The 22,772-nt window shown below is 31.8% G+C and overlaps 1 protein-coding gene across 8 annotated transcripts in view; it reads left to right on the forward strand.

Moving 5' to 3' along the window:
* Positions 1 to 22,772, forward strand: part of LOC142339196 (uncharacterized) — a 142,197-nt gene that overhangs the window by 38,009 nt on the left and 81,416 nt on the right. For 4 of the 8 annotated variants that reach the window (XM_075389009.1, XM_075389008.1, XM_075389016.1 and 1 more), the window contains exon 2: positions 21,869 to 22,765. In XM_075389009.1, coding sequence (XP_075245124.1) covers positions 22,577 to 22,765 — 189 coding nt within the window. In that variant the 5' untranslated portion in view covers positions 21,869 to 22,576. Of the gene's footprint in view, positions 1 to 1,601; positions 1,881 to 8,307; positions 8,717 to 8,748; positions 8,959 to 9,051; positions 9,133 to 21,868; positions 22,766 to 22,772 lie in introns of those variants that run through there. The other 4 variants (XM_075389011.1, XM_075389010.1, XM_075389014.1 and 1 more) reach the window with 4 other exon arrangements.

The raw sequence follows: 22,772 nt of genomic DNA on the forward strand, positions 1-22,772 counted from the left end.
GAATTCAAATATTTGTAAAAAAAAGTTACAAATTTTTGCAATTATTATGCATTATTAACCAATTATTTACAAAGTTAATTTACAAATTTTTGCAAAAGACAAATTTTTTTATGACTGGAGCACTAGCGATTGTCAAATTGGTGAAAGCTTATCTTTAATTAAAGCACGCCTAATCCGAATTGAGAAGCATCGAAGCATCAAACAATCAAAGCAAAGTCTGTGAAGAGCCAAAATTTGTACACAAAGCCAATTTAAGTTTTTGTAAGAACTGATGGGAGGGAGACACGTTTTCCTTACTGCAGAAAGTTTGGATCTAAGGCCCATCTTGAATCTAACAAGTGGTCTCAAAGTTGTCTGTACATCAGTGTCTGAGAGATTACATATAGCAAACAAAAATCTCTGCCTGAGCCGTGCTTCTCTGTATTTTATTTCAATTTTTAGAACTTTTTTTTCATAATCAGTCTTCTTGATTGATTAGGTGAGAGCGGTGAAAACAACACTTATAGAAGTTCGACTTCAATCAGAAGCCGTGCTGTTAAGCATGTTCTTTTTTTCGTTACGTGGATGTAAGAAGAATTCATGTATTTAAGTGCCTATATATAAAATAATTATATCATAATCGCAATTATAATTTATAATTTGATTTTGAGTCTCAATTATAATGATTCAATGAAAATCGATTATGATTTCCTTCCTTATCCTGAGAAATTGCCTCTCTTTTATTTTTTTTCTACAATTGTTCGGAATCTTTTTGTTTGATGTTTGTTCAAACAAAGTTCGAGTACTGATTGCTGATTTTTACAGCTGAATGAATCTGATTCTTCTTTCCTGTTATTAGCGAAGACAAGAATGACACCTAATTATAAAGAATTCACAAACTTTTCCTAGATTATTCCCGATTATGGTCAACTTATTATCCGATAAAACGTCAATTATCGCACCCATTTTCAAACTGCTGTTTCAAATATCTCAAATGCTGTCCGCTTAAATGAGTGACAATATTTCAAAAACAGACAATGTTTGAAAATCATAGTTCGAATGGAGTTTGGGGTGCAAACAACCGTTAATTGCGAACAACACCAATGTTATTTTCGTTCGTCTTCTGAGTTTTACTTATTTTGTCCAAGACAAAACTTTGCGAAACTCAAAGAGCGAGCGCGGTTGGCCATTTACAAATTATTGGTGATCCTAAATCTTTGTAATCATAACAGCAACAATAATATTTTGACTTCATTTTAGACCATTTTAGAAGTCTTATTATCACAGAGGGAAATTTTCACTGTACATAAAATTTTCGGACAAGGTTGAATTGAACTTATTTGGTAGTTTATCTACTCAGAACTAGATTGAAATCTTCGGGTACAAAATCAGCTTTTGAGATCTTTGCAATACGGTCGATTGAGCCATTTCTTTTTGGTTCGATAGCGATTATCGAAGGCTTTTTAAGTCATAAAACGCAGCTTAAGTCCCTTAGAACTTTCGACCAATTTTGTTTTGTTACCCGGAAATGTTGAATACAGCTCAACTCAGCGGAACCCAGTTTATTTTCTTTTTTTTTTAATTTGGTGTTCTTAAGAATTAAAGTGTTCTTAGATAACTTATAATTTTGTTATTAATTTTTCACGCATATTGTATGTAAGAGATTAAATTCTACACGCGTGAATAAAGTAGCAGGATAAAAACATGTTTTAAGGTGAGGAAATGTGATACTTTTTTGTGCCGTACCAATTTAATTTATCCTGATTATTTACAAACCGCGACTGTTGTTTAACTGTTAAATTGAACAATTCCTTTGATGTCCGATTTGCTTCCTTTTTTTCTATGGAATTAAACCGCTACCTCTTTTGACGATCGTTGAACTAATGTTACCTATACAACTGGTGAGTTTTTTTCATATACGTGTGTAGTTTGGACCGTTTCAAACTAAACCCCTCCCCCTCATCGGAAATTCTTTCCCTTCTTCCACGGGAGGAGTAAATTTGTCAATAACCATGGCATGCTTTTTTTAACCCTCTTAGAACTACAATTGAAGAGAAATGTAATAATAGTTACGTTTTGAGATCACATTATTAGGAATCACCGATTGCAAAAATCAGATAAACTTGCCTGCATATTTGTCACCACAATTTAGTAAAATTGTGAAATAACAAGGAAATCCCCCCCACCAATTTTCTTTGGACTGCTTTTCTTATCTTTTTCGTTTTAAAACTCGTATCCGGGTCGGGTGACCTGTATAAGCTGAAAATTTCGAACTAAAATCCATCACAACTAATAAACCGGTTATCTCATTATAATTAGTCTATGTCTTTATACAAGATATTGATAAGATATTCATAATTCTTGATGCCTTTAAAACACGACTAAATTTGCTTAATCGCAGTTCAATTTCTTCGTCTTCTTCTTACTACTTCTTTCCTGTTTTTTTTTCTACCTGATGATTCTCAGTCATCATAAAGTGCTTTTCACAGTTCAAAGATTTTGAATTGTAATGGGGCGCTGTCTTTTTTTTAAGATCTGTTCACACGTATTCATGATTTTTGAAGTCAAATTGAGGTGATTATTTTGGTCACGCCGAAACAGGAAGTAGAGCGAAAAAGCAAGTGGTCTTGCGGCGTGAAATTTTTTCACTCTATTTTTAAATTGGTGTCTGAAAGAAGATATTTTTCTCGCTAGTGGTTTTTATTCACATGCGGCATTTTAACATTGATATTTACAGTTTTTTCAATTTTTTGAACGGACTTTTTCCTAGATGCTTTTCTCAATCCATTCATAGTCCATTCTAGGGTTTTTTTTGTTAAATTAAAGAAAATATTTTGAATTCTGTCAGTACTTGCCGTCTATTTTTTAAAACTGTTTTTATATAAGCGTACAAGTATTGTATAAGCACAGCGTAAACTTCAAAAACCTTTATTTAACAAGATCGGTCTTTGCTACCGAAAACTTTGTAGAACGGTTTCAAAGATTTAGCTCTCTCTCTCTCTCTCTCTCTCTCTCTCTCGCTCTCTCCCTTTCTCCTGCACTTCTAAATTTTTTATCATCTGTTTCAAAAATTTCGACAGACGACAGTTTGCCAACAGAAATTAAGACTTACATAAGTTTTTAAAATCATTACATTTAAGGCCTTTATAATTGTACTAGTATTCAACAAAGTTGTTATTGAGAACAACTGACTTTGTTCGACAAACTGAACTGGATAGCAGTCTGGACAACAAATACTGATTTCTAGGAACGTGCTTTGTGAACTTGATTAATTGTTTATTGATTTATATAGAGAAATTCTCTCAATAATCACATGAAATATTTTTTTGAAATGTCAATAAAAAATTTTGAATTGTTGATGAGCAACATTTTGTTGTAAAAATTTATTTTTTATCGATTCAATCGGAGAAATTTTTTCGATAATCAATCACAATAATTTTTGAAAATCGACATTAGAAAGTTTTCATCTGTTCTAGAGCAACGTTTTAATCTAAAACTTAAGTGATAATTGATTCAATCAGAGAAATTATTTCAACAAATACCAGCAATAATCTTTTTTATATCGGCATTGCAAAATTTTCAACTGTTCCCGAGCAACATTTTAATCTAAAAAAAAATGTGTTCTGAAGTTTAAGTGGAATACAAAAAAGGTTCAATGGCATATAGAAAAATTTTGGCAAAGTTGCTTTTCGGATTAAATTGGCAATATTTTGGCTCATTATGACGGCTAGTTTTCAATTAATTTTTGCTACAATTGCGACTTTCTGTCATAGTTTTTTGCTGATATTCAATTGACAAATAATTACATTTACGTTTCTTCATGATAGTCATCAATTTGGGAATACCAGTGGCTTGCAAAACAACAACCTTACCAACTCCCTGTTTCGTGGAATTTTCAACTCGGACTTTTTAAAAACAATTAATTAAACAAAGCAAAAATTTTTTTATTAAAAACTCTTGACCTGTTTTTTGCTATTTTTTCGAGAAAAAAATATTTTGCCGTAGTAAACTATTCTTCTAAAAGCAAAAGTTTTATTTGACATCCTAGTACTCACAGACGTCACGCAATTAAATTTACCCAAAGACTATCCGGTTAGATATTGTAAAACAGAAAAAATTTAACTATGTTGTCAAATAATGTTATTGTTTGTCATTGAATTCTCCCTTTGCGTTTTTTTGTTCCTACTCATTTTAGTGGGGGAGTAACTATATGCTCAGTTTTTTTTCTGTCAGTTTTCACCAATCAAAATTTTCATCCCACAGGATTGTGAGTGGTATGAGTAGAAAGTTTGCCAAGCGTTGAAATTCAGATTAAAATGAGATTTTTTGAATTTCGAGTTTTCCGAGTGATGAAAGTTTAAAGATTTGTGAACGTTAGCATAACTTACGTTGTTTTGTTCACATTTTCGTAATATTTTTTGATAAGTTTTCGATAAAGTATGATAAAGTTGTTCTCAATGGTTTCATTTCTTCTACGTTTAAAGATTAAAAAAATTGGTGCTTTGTATGAAGAAACTGTTTATTTTTTCCTCTTTTTTTAATTAACAAATTGCATCCAATATGCCTATTTATCCTCCATTGTACTGATCAGTAAGACCGGTGGTGCAGAGATACAAACTGCGGACACAATCTGCCTTTATCCAGATAATCGTGCATCCGGTTCCTAAGACAGAGCTCTGGAAATAATACATTTTTGGTCTTTCGAACAATAAATGTATGATTTATTTCTTATGTATTCAGACTTTCATTTGCCAAGAAAGCTATATTGTAGTTTTTATTACAAAATTAATTTTCATCAGCCGCGTAGCAATAGCGAGGGGAAATTTTTTCTCATCGTTGACTTTTGCAATAAAAAATGATTCGGATTGTATTTTGGCTATGTTGATTTTGAAGTATAGTTTTTTTTTCATTTTTTCGTCCCAAATAAAAAAGTTTTTTTTTCGTGTAAAGGCTCAACTATTACAAGGTAATTTTATGTAAAATCTAATGCAACAAAATTTTCTTTTATGAGTGAAGCTCATTTCTATTTATGAGTGAAGCTCCTACAAAAAGCTTTCTTAAATTTTTTCCTATTTCTCGAGTGGTGCTTGCATTTGATGTTCTTTTTGTAGTCATTTGACTGAGTTTATTTAAAAATGTCCCATTCGGTATAGACGAGTTTGCTAAAAAAAACTGTCTAATGCGTTCAGTTGACATGTATTGTTTTTCTGGTATTAAAACTCGATAAGTACCCAAAATTCATCTATTAATTTTGATACAATAAATTTTGTTCAATTTATTTATTTTGGTAACATTTTCATTGTTTTTGTTTTAATAGAAACGGGATCAGTTGGTCTAGTTGTGGAACTATATGTTTTATAAATTAATCGAGTGTAAAGGGCCCTGTTTGAAACACATTTGCTTTTAAGTTGTATTATGTTAATTACATACCCTAAAGATTCCAGTCGAACTTCTATCAATGATGGGTCAAATTACGTGCGTAGGTATTATAAACATTTATAATAATTTTACAAATTTATAACGGAAAGCATAACATTTTTTCTGCTTCAACACCATTTGCATAAAACTGTGTGTGAAATTTTGTTTAAATCTGCCTGCATTCAGTGTTAAAGTGTAGTTTTTTATTTAGTTTCACTAATGACACGTCCAATTGTTTTCCTAAGCAGTAGCAAGTTAAAATTTTTTCCTGTTATTTAATGAAAGGTTACGGTTATAATTTCATACCATTTTTGAAACTTGCCAATTTCAATCTTATTACTGCAACTTTTTAGCGTGGTCTAAATAAAGGGAGAGGGCGTATTTTTTGGCACGTAAATTTGTTTGTAGTCTTTTTTGCTCAAAAATATTTTTTTGTTGCTGACGTAACTTTTTTGCATAAAACTTATTTCTGTTTTTCGATATTTTACAATTTTTGATGTTCTTTTTTGCTGTCTTGTCTGATCATCACATTAATGGCACATTGATGACAAGTCTCATATCACAATAATGGCGTTTAAATAGGGCGAAAGGATTATATTTAATATTTTTGGTAATTTCATCTTATAGGTTTCGACACCGCTTCCTTGAAAAATTGAAATCACATTTTGATTTTTGCCTGTATTTGTTATTCGTATGACATTCTGGATAGCAACAGTTCTCGACGGTTTTGTATGAAGATGTAAATTGAGTTATTGTGTTGAATGATTTTAGTTGATAGCTAATGACTTTCATTCATGTCTTCGAATTTAGTTGAATTCAAAAAGCGTAAACGTGTTTTTTAACTTCTCCTTCTTTGTTTTCCGTCTACTTGTTAGGTATTTTCAATAAAAAAAGGTCCCAAATCTTTTCTGGTAAAAGGCAGGTCATTTTTTCTTTAGTTTTTATCTGTTGCTAATTTGATCTTTTTCATTAAGTTCTTTTAAAAAAAATACAAAAAGACATTGAATTTTGCTCGTAACTAATGCGTGTTGTTTTTGTTGAATTTGTTTGTCTTTTCTCTTAGTCTCCTAAACGGCAGTTATCATCGGCCCTCTAATAAAAATTTGTTTGATTCGTGTAGTGTTTTGAGCCTAAAGCGATTTTGTTTAATGCCAAATATTTTTGAACAAACGTGGTTGAGCGGGGTCGGAACTTTATGTGCGAACACACAATACCGAGCGTTCTTGTTTACTTTAGTAATAACAATGCACATGTTTGTTGTGATTTTTTCGTTATTTGATCGCAAAAACTTTTGTTTCGCATTTATATTGATGTATTAAAGACAGTTGCAGCATTAACTCGAATAAAAAAGTGATCAAATGTTTGAACTCTCTCTTGTTCTTCATAGCATCTTTTGCAAACATTTAATTCACACTTTCACTGCGTTGGAAAAGTCACCGCAACGCATTGAAAGCTTGAATCAGATGAAGGAAAAGATACCGAAGAGAACGCAAATCAAACGTTTGCTATCTTCTTTACGCAAATTAATATGTAACTGTCTTCTGAATTTATGAACGCATGAATAATTTTACTGGGTCAAATACCTTCTCGTGAACAAAAAATGTTTCAAAACGAATGTTGCACAATGTGAAGGTAGATTTTTTGCACGTTACTTTTTTTTACTAAAACTAGATTATATATATATATATATATATATATATATATATATATATATATATACAAAAACGAAAAAACCTTCAGAAGACGTGTTTCAAGCCCTTAAATGTTTATAACCTACTTTTTTAAATCTACCCTAATTTTCTAATTAAAATGAAATTTTCTCACATTGATTGAACTTCTGGGACCAATTTGAATTCGCTTTCGACTGCGGAGAAAAATTGATCCAAATCTTTAATTAAAAAAGACGCTGTAAATTAAATGATATAGAGTATAACACCTGACGCGACAATAAATCTTTATTATCCATGTTCCAACTTCCCCAATTGTTCATTGGGTTTTCCCCACTTGTAATATCTGATTTTATCAAATTATGAAGTTACCCAAATTTACTGCTATAAACCAGGTTTCACAGTATTGGAAATCGGGAAAAATAGAGTTACTTTTGACTTATTTAAGCTGGTGGTTTTCTGGATATTTTTTTTGTTTTCTTTTTTGTTTTCCATATAATTTGCTAAATCTTCTTTATTACACTGGCGTCGTTTCGATAAGTTTTTAACTTTCAATTCTTGTTGACGTGTCCTTAATTTCGATAAATTTATTGGGAACATATTAAATTGTCTAAAATATTCAGCTGGTTTTCCTCAAATTCCGGCGTTTTTAAACAAAAGGAGGGGGTATCTAACAGAATCTAAACACCGTTACACAAATATTGAGATTTGATAAGAAACGATACGGTCCATGTTTCCCGAAATTAGTTCAACTTCCGGCAACCGGCCAGAAAACGACATAATTTAGTAGCAATTTTGAAATTTAACTTGGTCAAATTTGGCCACGCTTTTCAAACAGGCCGCCGCCACAGTGCCACGCGCATTTGAGTTCAGCTCGCGAATTTTGCGGACCATTCCTTTAATTTCCTGTTTGGTTTAGCCCGAGGTAAATTTTGTAACTACAAATATGTGTTCGTCCTTTTCCACAAAAATTTGTTTATCTTTAAGTCTGTAATGAGTTGCGACTTTGTTCGAGATAAAACTTGACCACATAAATCAAGTTTTGTTTCTCAGTTCACGCGGCTTTTATGTTGTAGCATTTTGGGATTAATTTCAAAAGCGTGTGAATGGCTTCAGTTAATCTCAGGGTTGGTTTAAGTTTTCATGATTCCGCCCATTTTCGGCCAATTTGTCTTTTTTCGGCTATTTGGCGGCGATTTGTAATTGACAAAATCTGAACTCATTGCTTCGATTTGCTTTTCAGATACTTGAATATCTTTGCCGAAATCTGCCCGAAGCTGCTTAGAAACTCGCTTGTAGTACTACTTTGACGCTGGAACCCAAATTCGGTCCAACTCTAAAGAAATATCGCGAAATCCCAAAGCAAACAATTTCAGTTTAGAATAGCGATTTCTGGTACAACAGGCGATTTTGTAAATATTTTGTCAAACGGGTTACAAAAAGTTGAATAATCTCCCCGCTTTAATTTATCCTGTGCGAGATTTTGGCGAGGGCCGCCGTTTATTAAGTGAGTTATGGCGATAGTACCGATCATTTGGGGAGTGTTAATTTGAAACATAGCATGAACAGCTGAAATCAATTCATGTTTGGGTGGTTAATTGGTTAAGGTGTTACACACTCTTTTAACCCTTTTGATCTTCTTCTATTCGAAGGTTAATTATTATGTTATATGTAATTTATCCTTGCAAGATACATAACTAACAACTATTTATGCGGTGTTAGGGTTCAGCGTGTTTGATACAATAAAATTATTACTTGTTTTTTCCGAATTAGTTCTTTACCGGACTTGTTTTCAAGATTTCTGACGTCAGCTCACACAGTGGTTTGAGTTAATTCTGATTCTGTAAATATCAACCTATTTTTAGCAGTGAAGTAGACTACAATTCCTCTGCTGGTTAGCTTGTATAATGCTTTCTTTTTCGAATTAACCAAAGATAGCTTTTCAAGAAAAATCTGTAAGTTTTCTCTATGTAATTGCCAAACTGTTTGACGCGAAATGTTTGGGTTTTTAGATTCGTTCTTACTTTATCAACTGGTTCAGATCATTTTATTCAGTGACTAGAGAAACGTAAGATTTTACAGCTCAATTATTCAAATAGTATACGATTGTTTTGGTCGGCAAATAGAATAATTGGTTTGGATTTTTTTTTAAAAAAAAGGAAAAATAATTGAGGCTGAAAATTTCGCCTGTACCCTGTTCATATTCAGGAATTGGGGGGGGGGGGGGGGGTGACAGATCGAATTGAAATTTAAAATAAAACAAACGAGAGATTTATAGTAAAATTAATTTGGTTAAAGGGAGCTTTGATTGTCAAAATTGGTAATTCCACACTGTTTTAAGCCTAAAAATTTTGACTATCTGAAGAAAAAATTTTCGAAACAAATCAATCAATTAGTTTTTCTAAAACTTTTGTCTACATTTTTTCGTTTCTATGTGTTTCTGCCGATGAGAAATATTGTAAGAAACGATGTTTCTCTGTATCAAACAAATTGTTAGAGTTTGCACGGGCTTGTTATTTAGAGCTTTCAAAATAGCAGAAATCAATTTTGAAAATGTAAAACTGAAAGCAAAATGTGTATTCTTTTCTAATGTCTAGATTTCTTTTTGTGAGCATTTCTTTATATTTCATCGAAACTAAATATTTCAGTATTCTAAAAACTACGGAGAGGTCAGAAGATTGTTTTCATAAAATGAACATGAAATCAACCAATGCAGTATCTAGAAGTAAAGATGGAAATATTTTCTTATCTTTTGATTTGTGTTCCTTGTATGGTCAGAGCAGATAGTTCGATTTAAGCTTCTCTAGTATAATGCGAAAGAGAAGAATTTGAGAGTTGGAGGGTTTATTGATAGCCAGGATTAAAAATTTTACTTACGTTTTTTTTAAATTAGAAGAAACTTATATTTTGCATCTATATACTTTGAAATTGCAAATCGAATTAATCTTTTCGAGACTATGGGCGCTTCTTTGAATTGAAAAACTAAATAGAATAGTGAATTTGAAATTCTTCATACAAAAAAGACAAAGAGCGTTTTTGAAAGATGAAAAATAAATTATTACAATTTTCAATTCTTTAAAAATACTACCAAGTGAAAAACCCGAACCGCAAAATTTAATGACAACAACATTTTTTTCAATGTTACCAAGTCAATGTTACCAAGTTATAAGATTTTTTAGCGATCGCTTAATTGTCAGAAGCTAGTTGTGGCAAAGTGCAAATTTGTTAGAAATCCAAAAAATTATCAAAATTACATATTGTTTGCTACAAATTGCCGTTTAAAAAGTCTTCAAAGCCAAGATGGTGTTTATTAAGTGAGTTAGTTGCACATCTGCGATATTTTTTTAAACAATTGAGGTTATCCATTCTTTTCATGGAACATCAAAACGCCAAAAATAATTGCAAAAGTCTTAAAAAAACATTTCCTTTGAATTTTATTGTTTTATTTAAAATTACCGATACAGTTTCCTCAAAAAAGCCAAACCTTGTTTTTCAAATAAAAAACCAGACCTAGTTGAGCGTTGGCGAACCATAAGTAAAGATCAGTTGCCGAAAAGAAAAAAAATGGTGTCGGAGTTAAGCTTCTCTAGTATAATGCGAAAGAGAAGAATTTGAGAGTTGGAGGGTTTATTGATTGCCAGGTTTAGAAACTTTACTTACGTTTTTTTTTAAATTAGAAGAAACTTATATTTTGTATCTATATATTTTGAAATTGCAAATCGAATTAATCTTTTCGAGACTATCGGCGCTTCTCTGAATTGAAAAACTAAATAGAATAGTGAATTTGAAATTCTTCATACAAAAAAGACAAAGAGCGTTTTTGAAAGATGAAAAATAAATTATTACAATTTTCAATTCTTTAAAAATACTACCAAGTGAAAAACCCGAACCGCAAAATTTAATGACAACAACATTTTTTTCATTGTTACCAAGTCAATGTTACCAAGTTATAAGATTTTTTAGCGATCGCTTAAATGTCAGAAGCTAGTTGTGGCAAAGTGCAAATTTGTTAGAAATCCAAAAAGTTATCAAAATTACATATTGTTTGCTACAAATTGCCGTTTAAAAAGTCTTCAAAGCAAAGATGGTGTTTATTAAGTGAGTTAGTTGCACATCTGCGATATTTTTTTAAACAATTGAGGTTATCCATTCTTTTCATGGAACATCAAAACGCCAAAAAAAATTGCAAAAGTCTTAAAAAAACATTTCCTTTGAATTTTATTGTGTTATTTAAGATTACCGATACAGTTTCCTCAAAAAAGCCAAACCTTGTTTTTCAAATAAAAAACCAGACCTAGTTGAGCGTTGGCGAACCATAAGTAAAGATCAGTTGCCGAAAAGAAAAAAATTGGTGTCGGGTTAAGCTTCTCTAGTATAATGCGAAAGAGAAGAATTTGAGAGTTGGAGGGTTTATTGATTGCCAGGTTTAAAATTTTACTTACGTTTTTTTTAAATTAGAAGAAACTTATATTTTGTATCTATATACTTTGAAATTGCAAATCGAATTAATCTTTTCGAGACTATGGGCGCTTCTTTGAATTGAAAAACTAATTAGAATAGTGAATTTGAAATTCTTCATACAAAAAAGACAAAGAGCGTTTTTGAAAGATGAAAAATAAATTATTACAATTTTCAATTCTTTAAAAATACTACCAAGTGAAAAACCCGAACCGCAAAATTTAATGACAACAACATTTTTTTCAATGTTACCAAGTCAATGTTACCAAGTTATAAGATTTTTTAGCGATCGCTTAATTGTCAGAAGCTAGTTGTGGCAAAGTGCAAATTTGTTAGAAATCAAAAAAATTATCAAAATTACATATTGTTTGCTACAAATTGCCGTTTAAAAAGTCTTCAAAGCCAAGATGGTGTTTATTATGTGAGTTAATTGCACATCTGCGATATTTTTTTAAACAATTGAGATTATCCATTCTTTTCATGGAACATCAAAACGCCAAAAATAATTGCAAAAGTCTTAAAAAAACATTTCCTTTGAATTTTAGTGTTTTATTTAAAATTACCGATACAGTTTCCTCAAAAAAGCCAAACCTTGTTTTTCAAATAAAAAACCAGACCTAGTTGAGCGTTGGCGAACCATAAGTAAAGATCAGTTGCCGAAAAGAAAAAAAATGGTGTCGGAGTTTGTATTTTTGTATTTATGTTTTTATGCGTTTGTGTGTGTGTGTTTGTGTGTGTATGTGTGTGTGTGTGTGGGTGTCTGTGAGCGTGTGTGTGTTTGTGTGTGTGTGTGTGTGTGTGTGTGTGTGTGTGTGTGTGTGTGTGAGTTTGTGTGTAAGTGTGCGTGCGTGTATAGGTAGATTGTTTTGTATTTTCTTTAGGAGAGAAAAAGAGCGTTAGTTTGTTAGAAATAGTTCAAATTTTAAACACAAATAGAGGCAAAGTGCAAAAAGTTTAACGAACCAAAAAAATTGAAGAAATGCTTATTGTTTGCTACAAAAGTTCGATCTAAAATATGTTGAAAACAGAAGCGGTGTTTATTGGACTGGTTGCTGAAAATTTTGGGGCTTCAAAAAAAATAACGAATTGGCCTATTACGCTTATAAAACATCAAAAATTGCAAAATCTTTGGAACAAATTTCTGAAAAGATTTTTTCAATTTTTGTTGTCATTTTATTATTACCAATGCAATCACCTCAGGAAATCAACGCCTAGTTTTTTTTTAAAATGTAATGTGAATGAACGAAGGAACCATGGGTGAAAAACATCAGCCAAAAAACTGTTTTTTCTTGTTTTTGTTTTCTTTTTGTTTGTATATGTGCCTGCGCTTGTGTGTTTTTGTATGTGAGTGCATGTGTAAGCAATGCATTTCTAGAGGTATTTGTGTGTAAGAGCGCAAGAGAAAGAGAAATTAGTCTGAGATAGTAAGTTCCTTTCAATGTTAGACACAAATAGAGGTAGAATGCGAAAACTGTCGAAGTAAAAAAAATATAAAACTACATATTATGAACATTGAGTAAAGATCAGTTGCCATAAGGTTTTTTTTGGTTTTGGAATTTCTGTTTCTGTGATATTCTTTGTATGCATGTAGGTATGTGTCGTGTGTTTGAATGCTTGTCTCTGTCTATATCCTTCAAATTTTACTACACTTATCTTTCTAGAATATGCTTAAGAGTTTTGTTTTTGTTCGCCAAAAATACAAATGCATATAAGTTGCTTTCGGACACTCCCACCCTTTTCTCTGACGAGTAATAGGGTTTTTTTCGCGACTTTGGGGGTAATGTTGGAGCATACTGTGCCACGCACAGACTCGTACGAGTCATCTCGTTTACTTCTATTGTTGAACAAAATTTTAGTGTAGACAGAGATAGGTTGAGTTTTAAATAAAAAAAATTGTAACTGAATAAAACTTTTCGGACCTTGCTTTTCGTCATTGTACAGTTTTTTTTCCTTTTGAAGGTTTTATTCCTTTTATGGACATTTAAAAGTTATCAGGGTTTTATTGTTTTCAATATGTGTTCCTCGTCGTATAATTGATCCATTTGTTTTGATTTAATAAAAGTTCTGTGTTTTTCACTTCTTTGTTTCTAGTAATTTGAATCCAGGAAATTATTGAAATTCGAATTTTTGAGATTGGGATATAAATCAAAGTACTTTCTCTTTCAAAATTCGTCGTCAGTTTTTTGGCGACTGGTCTGGCTAGTTTTATTTCCTATTTGCATTTTGTTATCTTTTATCTTTTGGTCTCTCAAGTCGTCATTTTGATTTTTGGTGCCTAAAAAATTGATAATTTTAAAATGTCGACGTTTTTTATTTCGTATTTTTTTGGAATTTTTTCTGCTCCAATCTTTTCTTCTTGTTGTTTTGATAGTTATTACATGACAAAAACGGCATTTTGTTTTCTGCAGATTTTACCTATCGATGCTGTTTTTTTTATTAAATTGATTTAATTGTAGGCATGCGGTGAATACCTCCAATGATAACAAATATTACAGTTGTCCAGTTATGAGGGGCCAATATTGTTCCAATTGAAAAAATAAACCATTGAATGAAAAACAAAACAGCTCTTTATTATCTGAGGCAATTTTTACAAAAAAGCAGTAATAAACAAATTATAAGCATTCTATTTCAATTTATACTGTTGATTATCATAGAAAGATTTAGAAAAACACTTTCTGTGATAAAAACAGCACACAGAAAACAGTTTTGTTTTTTTTTTGGTGCTGAAAATATTTGTTACACATTCGTTCATCAAATTGTCTCGTGACTTCTTCAAGAGTTTTTTTTGTGTTTTCTCTAACGTTATTTGCTCCAGTTAGGAAAAATGTATGATTTAGTGGATTGAGTCAAACAAACGTCTGATGTGGCAGATCAACAAAAAATTTTGTCGATTTTTTGAACTAATAATTGCTTCTAATTTTGATGAACAATAGGATGATGCCTTGTTAGAATAGATTTAAAACAATTCATAAGCTAAAGAAAGTTTACGTTTAAACAAATTCTGAGTTTAAACAAAATTTGTTTACACTTCTGCTTCAATTTGCTTAAGTCCAAACAAATTCTGAGAGATCGTGGAAAGATTGAGCGATCTCCATATTGTTATAAATCTTAATCTATCGCCAAAGTTTTTTATCACCTTAAAACTTCTAGAGCTGGCGCAACACAACCGGAGAGCAAAATTTCTCACCCTCTGACTCTGGTTGACAAATTGTTTTTTGAAAAAATCAGGACCTTCAAAACCGTACAGTTGCTACTGTATTTGTATATTTATCTTTTCAACTTTTTGAGTGAAAACAGTTTTAATTGTTCGAAAGATATTGTTTATTTGCTTCTATGGTTATATTTTGGGCAGTATTTTTTCAACACTAGGAATCGGCGTATTTTGATTTGGTTTCTGAAATGACTACTTTTGTTCATGTTAATCTTTTGTTTTGATTGGAATTGTTTTCGGAACTCTTATAAATAAAGTTTAACTGTTAGTACATTTTGCTAACTGATTTTCAGTTACGTTAGTTTTAGTAAATCCTTCACAGCGGTTTCTTTTGACCTAAACATAAACTGTATTACAGATAATTGTATTAACGGATACTTTTATGGTGCACTTATTTTTCAACATTAAACCATTCAGGTTTGAGCTCATCTAGAACTTTTGGAGAGTACGTCCTACTGAGAAAAAAAATAAAACCCTCATATGAAGAGTCGATTTGCGGAGTTTGGTATGACAAAACTTCGCTCATTACTATTTTCAGGAACATAACGTTTTACCTAGTTTAGGAGTGGCATCTGGACTCTTTATAGCTTGTTAAACCAATTATGTGTTCTTTCACCGATGCTCACAGATTGATAGCATTATTTAAGCATTGCTGTAGCTTTATGGATAGCTGTTTGTTAATTCAACAACATTGAGCTAGAACTTAAAAAACGAAAATCGAGAGCGCAGATGTTGTTTATTTGTGAGCATGGTTGTGGGGAAGCTCCACAAAAATTCGAGAACGCTCTAACCAATGGTACGCACAAATTTCAAAAAGTCAATCAATTAAAGCGCAAAAGTGATTCAGTGATTCAGCAGACCGGAGACACTAATCAATGCTTCAACAACTAGTTCGTCACGTTTTATGGAAACGTCGTTAAAACTGGAAAATTGATCTACTAGATTTAAAAACTGTGACTCTATATTTCAAAAAAATTATTTGAATAAAATGACAGGAACTAAAAATTTCTTAATTCTTCCAAGTTTTAATTTGATTAGGAACGCCATGAGGATCTTGAGCAGGGATTTTTTATGACATGAAGAGCGGTTTTTTCTATAGAAAATGTTTCCTGAGATTTAAAACTGGAAAATTTAAATTATCTTTTTTTCTAAATGAGTTTTTAAACATTCCTTATTATCAAATTTTTTGAAATTAATAAAAAGAAACTTCCACTTTTTCAAATGAAGAGCCAAATATGGGACACTTGAATCTCATTTTGACTCTACAAACATTTTTCCAATGTATAGCTATATAAGGGGCAACAAACGTAATCTTTTATGTAAAAAACTTTGATGTCAATTAAAAATTTTGGAAATTTGTTTTTTTTTCAGCGAAAAACTGTATTGAACAATTCGAAACATATTTGCGTTCAAATAAATTGCTCAATAAAATTTCAAAATTTGTATTAGTTTTGTATATTGTAGAGGTACATGTGAAAAAGAAGCATATAGGACTTTTAAACATTGTTTTTCTCTCTGTGAAGATTCTTTAATTATGTAGACTTTTTTAAATTTTGAAAATGTGCTCTAAAACAACTCTTCACTCCATGTAATCAGAGTTGGGTTGCTTTTTTCGAATCAGTTTGTTTGAAATTTTTTTAATAGTTTGTTTTTAGTTTAAGTATGGTTATTTTTGTTATTTTCCTCCAACACCTACTTGAACGTATAAATGTTTGTGATAACTTTGTCAGATTTGAATCACAGCCCTCTAACATTCGTCTTCAATTGTGGTTCACTGCATACGCTTTGTCTATGCTTGTATACGCTTTCAGCTATTTGGGTGAGTCACAATTTTTTATTTTATAAATCTTACCAAATAAGGTTCGACTTCGTTTTCTGAGAAGACTCCAAAAAGAGCAGCTTTAAGTATTCGTGATGTTATCTGAAATATTCTCCTGATTTAACAAAAAAAATTATCAAGATCTTGTTTATTATTTTGGTTTAATGAATGACGTTGTTGCCTTAATTTTTGTCACAGACATTAAATGTTGCATAATTGACATTTTTGACGTAGTTGCGGAGTAAACTCCTGTGAATTATTGTATGAAGTGATCTTGTAGCCAATTTGATGGGGGAAATTTTTCAGCCAATTTTGAAAAGCAAATTAATCATCCTTCAAATTCAGAATGATATATTAGCTTTAGGACAAATAACAACATTTTGAAGTCCCGGGATTTTTTTCAAATTTTACACAAATGCAATGCACACATTTCGAGTTTGTGTACAATTGTTGTTTCTATTTTTATGATGTCAAATATCAACTTCACCTTAAACATTAAAACAATTCATGGTTCAATAAGATGATATCAAATTGACTTTTGCTGAAAAGCCTCAGCTACCAGTTTAAAAAAGTAAAGATGGTAATTATTTTTGGTTTGATGAAAAAGTCAGCAGAGTTTTTCGCTAAGTGGAAATATGTCATCTTGTGTTAATACAAAACCTGTTAATATTTTATTCATCAGTTCGCAAAGGTATAGTATAAGCTCATAGTCAAGGTAAAGTTTTATTAGGAGTATTTCATATTTTAATTTAAGATCTACTGATGAATCACGTTTATGTGTTTTAAGCCTAAAAATTAACAATTTTGACTATTTGAACAAAAATTTTTTCGAAAAATATCAATTAATTAGTTTTTTTTTCTAAAAATTGTGTCATCATTTTTTCGTCTCTCTGTGTTCCTTTCGATGAAAAAATATTGTAACCATGTTTCTCTGTATCAATTAGATTGTTACGAGCTTTCACGAGCTTGCAGTTTGTTTTTTTTAAAAAAATGTTCGAATTGCGTGTTTATACTTCTCACAAGGATATTGAGGACATTGTTATCATTGGATTTTAGGCTCCAGAAATTCGACCAGATGAGCGAACGTTGTTTGCGATCAGTGTTTCTGACCAGATGAAACCCTAAGTTCGCCCAGGAAACCAATTTGCTGTAGAAGCAATGACATTTTGAAAATCCTTCATTTTTTTAGTTTAAAAACACAAAATTTGAGAAATATTTTATCTACAAAGCTTTCTGTATCAAATTTTGTTATCTTTTATTAAACATAATTAGTGTTAAACTAGGATGGTGCTCTGGTTTTTAATTGTCATGGAAGATTTCAGCTTCTTTATTGTTTCCTGTTGTATCTCCCTTACTAATATTAGCTCAAAAAATGAATTTCAGGGAACCGTGAAAATTCAGGAAACCATGTGATCAAGCTCTGTTCGTCTAATTGATTACAATACAACAAATTTTGAGCCGTTGACAAAAAATTGTGAATATGAAAAAGTTTGTGCGATTTCAGCAGATAAATGGCTTTCTGTTTTGAAAATGACTGGCTGGCTGCCGCCAAATGGTTGCTGCCACATTGTAGAAAATTTGTTTCTAGCTAGTATGGGTGGTCAGCCTTGAAATCAATTTTAAATTTTGTGTCCTTTCCTTCCAGACAAGAAGGATAAAAAGCTGCTTTTTCCATTCGAAAAAGGAGTTTTAAAAATTTTCAATTACGGAAGAAACAGTTGGTACCCTAATCGTTGAGTTTCGATTTATGAAAATAGACCGAATTGTAAGCGATTCGGTGGGAAAACGCAAAATAGAAAACGTTAGGTGGCTTTTGCAAATGTTGTTTCTCTGGTTTGTACCCTAGTGATTGCGCAATTGAAAAACTTGCAAGCAACGTGGAAGCAATCTTGCAAGTGAATGCACACGGGTACCATTTTGCTTGCAAGATTCATGCAAGTTTTTCGATTCACTAGCAAGCATCTTGCAAGCTTATCGATTCACTTGCAAGATTTTTTCAAGCTTTTTGATTCTTCTTGCAAGATTACTTGCAAGAAGAATCGAAAAGCTTGCAAGATGAATCGAAAAGCTTGCAAGATCAATCGAAAAGCTTGCAAGAATGTTGCAAGTTTTTCTATTCAAATGCTAGGAATGGTAGCAAACGCAAAAAAGGTGCAGATTTTTGCTGCAGTAAAGTTGTCTTAGCTTTTGCATAAGCCTTTGTAGCTTCTTTGAAGACTAGAGACGGTGCATTAATGTGCTCCAAAAGCATCGCACCTGGCCTAATCGCCAAAGAAAAAAACAAAGAACTTAAATAGCTAAGACTAATGCGCAAAGGGGTCACAAATAAGGGCAGGGGGTTATCGCGCTGCGCGAAGTCGTCATACTTAAAAAACTTACCAGTACTTTTCGAATGAAATCTTTTCAAGAACTTTAACACCAATGGCTATCAACTGAAGAGATCAAATAGGTTGACATAAATCTCATGAAGAAGATAATGGGAACTATCAATGAGCAGAATTTTCTTTACGACTAAATAAAAATCCTCAATTACCGATAGGATCAGTAACAAAAATTTTCCAACTGGTTGTTGCTTTATAAACAAATTGTTTGATTAAAAAATGAGAGGATGACTGAACCTGTTGATTTTCGTCGTTTTCTAGAGTAGGTTAATTAATATTGAAAAAGACTACTTTGATTGGCTCAAGATGTCTCTAGTTTTTTGTCGAAAATTTATTTTTGAATTCAAAATCTTGCAAGAATTTTGCAAGATTCTTGCAAGACTTCACATTCAAAAGGCGTTTACAGAAAAAGTCAAATAGGTTCAGTTCTGGTGATCAAAAAATTTTTATATCAGTCATTTCATTTGGTTTTCAGTTAGTTTTAACTCAAAAAATACAAACATAAAAAAATTTCCAGAATTCAAAGTTTTGCAAAACTTTCGCGAGATTTTGAATTGGGGCTAAAAAATGTTTTATTGAGTTCGGCTTTGTAATTTGTTCAGTAAACAACAATTTGCTTCAAAGATGTTTTCTAAAACAATTGTAAATTGTTTTTTTGCCTTGATTGATATCTTGCGAGATTCTTTCAAGAACATTGCAAGTTTTTAATCAGCTTGCAAGATTCTTGCAAGTTTTTCGATTCACTAGAAGAGCATCTTGCAAGCTTATCGATTCACTTGCAAGATTTTTTCAAGCTTTTTGATTCTTCTTGCAAGATTACTTGCAAGAAGAATCGAAAACCTTGCAAGATGAATCGAAAAGCTTGCAAGATCAATCGAAAAGCTTGCAAGAATGTTGCAAGTTTTTCTATTCAAATGCTAGGAATGGTAGCAAACGCAAAAAAGGTGCAGATTTTTGCTGCAGTAAAGTTGTCTTAGCTTTTGCATAAGCCTTTGTAGCTTCTTTGAGGACTAGAGACGGTGCATTAATGTGCTCCATAAGCATCGCACCTGGCCTAATTGCCAAAGAAAAAAACAAAGAACTTAAATAGCTAAGTCAAATGCGCAAAGGGGTCAAGAATAAGGGCAGGGGGTTATTGCGCTAAGCGAAGGGGTCATACTTAAAAAACTTACCAGTACTTTTCGAATGAAATATCTTCAAGAACATTAAAACCAATGGCTATCAACTGAAGAGATCAAATAGGTTGACATAGATCTCATGAAGAAGATAATTGGAACTATCAATGAGCAGAATATTCTTTACGACTAAATAAAGATCCTCAATTTCCGCTAGGATCAGTATCAAAATATTCCAACTGATTGTTTCTTTATAAATAACTTGTTTGATTAAAAAATAAGAGAAAGATTGAAAGTGTCTATTTTCGTCGTTTTCTAAAGTAAGTTAATTAATCTTAAAAAAGACGATTTTGATTGGCTCAAGATGTCTCTAGTTATTTGTCGAAAATTTATTTTTGAATTCAAAATCTTGCAAGAAACTTGCAAGATTCTTGCAAGAATTCACATTCAAAAGGCGTTTAAAGAAAAAGACACAAAAAAATAGGTTCAGTTCAGGTGATCAAAAAGTTTTTATATCAGTCATTTCATTTGGTTTTCAGTTAGTTTTAACTCAAAAAATACAAACATAAAAAAATTTCCAGAGTTCAAAGTTTTGCAAAATTTTTGCGAGATTTTGAATTGGGGCTAAAAAAAATGTTTTATTGAGTTCGGCTTTGTAATTTGTTCGAGAAACAACAATTTGCTTCAAAGATGTTTTCTAAAACATTTGTAACCTGTTTTTTTTTACCTTGATTGATATCTTGTGAGATTCTTGCAAGAATCTTGCAAGTTTTGAATCAACTTGCAAGATTCTTACAAGTTTTAAATTCACTCATCACTAGGGTAGTCACTTCCCTATGCCTAGCTCATTAAAAGATCTCCTAGCTTTTTAACTGATTGGTAGAAACAATTTTCCAGATAACTGACTTACAGATCATCCGAAAGGCAATCATTGAAATAAATTTTCAACCGAACTGGAGCATTGTTCGAATACGAAATTACATTTTTAATCTGTTTTTTAAGCAAATTGCTTTGTTCGTCGCAAAATTAATCATTATCAAGCATCATTATGAGTTGAGTTTTAATAAGGATAGGAACCCATTGAGGTTAACTTGGGTTCACTGGTTATTTTTCTAGGACGTTCTTAAATTTTTATTTAACATTTTCTCAGATCACTTTTAAAGGGAAGTTCAAGCAGTTCACACTTTGCACTATCGCCAAGGTCTTTACATCTACAAAAAAAAATGTTGGTTAGGGTTTGTGGTTTTATGTACGCAAGTTGATCATTTTACAATCAAAAGCAATCGACGACGAACTGCTTTTTGCATTTTATGATTAAAGTTTTGCATAATTTTGTCTGCAGTCAAGTCCTCTCTAACTTCTTTTGAAGGAACAGTTTTTGTAGTACCGGATGCAGGAATATAATTTCAACTATATGATTCCCAATATCTAACTCCACCCATTTGGGTGCAGATTTATGGAAAATGGTTGTTCTATTAACGAATAAGAAACATAAATAAAATTTACTAATGCCGAATGCAGCAGCTGATATTTGAGAACTTCTCTTAATTTGCGAAAAATTCTGCAGAAATGGGCAAAAAATTACCATTATTGCTTAGCAGTGAATGCAATTTTAGTGCTGTTAATGTGCCCAATTCTTAATAATGATATACGATGCGTGATAAATATAGTTTCGACCGCCATATAGAACGTAATATCAAATAATATTGGGTCATTATAGTTTAGTTGGCTTCAGTGAGCTCTGACAAATTTTGTACTTTTATCTGATTGTCGGAAAGTATTTCAACCCCAAAAAATTATTTCATATTTTGTTTGTTTAGACTTGGAGTTGATGAAATTTTGAGGAAAACAAACGCGAAGAAATGAGCTTTTAAACAACACAGAATTCTAAACAAACACAGGATTTGTTTTCCAGACAATAGTGACCAGACAATTATACTAGCCAGCAAAATGATTAGAAAAATTGTATGTGGAGTCGCGGATGTTACCTGATCACTAACATAGGTGTTGTATCAATTATTGCTTATGTGCGCAGACTTATCATGTCAACCAAAATGGTTGAATTAATATTACTTCATTATTCCATGGCCAGAAGGACTTTTACGCAAAGTTAACAACGAAGTCCTCATTCATTTATTGGTTTGTTACTAGTCCTCAATCTGTTCTGGTCAAATTGTAGACGGCCAGTAACGTAAGTTAAAAAAATGGAGTCTTAATCAAAATTTAGCTGATCAAATTCACTTCCAGTTAAAGAAAGTTACGTTTTTCTGAATGACTTAGCAACCAATATTCTAAGAAATTGAAGAATCAAAGTTTTGGTTATCAGTATGATCTAGCCTTCATATTATCTGGCTGGTTGTTACAACTATTTTTGTCAATTGGTTACTACCAAGATGAAAAGAACCGTTTAATTTCCTTGTCACAAATAATTTTGCACATTCACGGTGACCAATTCTGGTTATTACAAATCAGTGGGTCAGTTATTATTTAATAAACCCGGGTTATAATTGGCTACAACACCTGACAAAATGATTCACGGGGAGGAATCGAACGACATCAACCTGATATATGTGGGAATAGTGCTGGCTGTGTTCCTAATTTTCATAATCTGGATAGCATACAGGGGAGTGGTGAAGAACTGGCGTGAAAAGAGCATCTACCATCGGAAGGAGAGTCTTCAACTCAAAGCAGATCCCTCTTTACCGTCACTAGCTGAGGTTAGCT

The sequence above is a fragment of the Convolutriloba macropyga genome, chromosome 5, assembly GCF_964194025.1.
Source record: "Convolutriloba macropyga chromosome 5, txConMacr16.3, whole genome shotgun sequence".
NCBI lineage: Eukaryota > Metazoa > Xenacoelomorpha > Acoela > Convolutidae > Convolutriloba > Convolutriloba macropyga.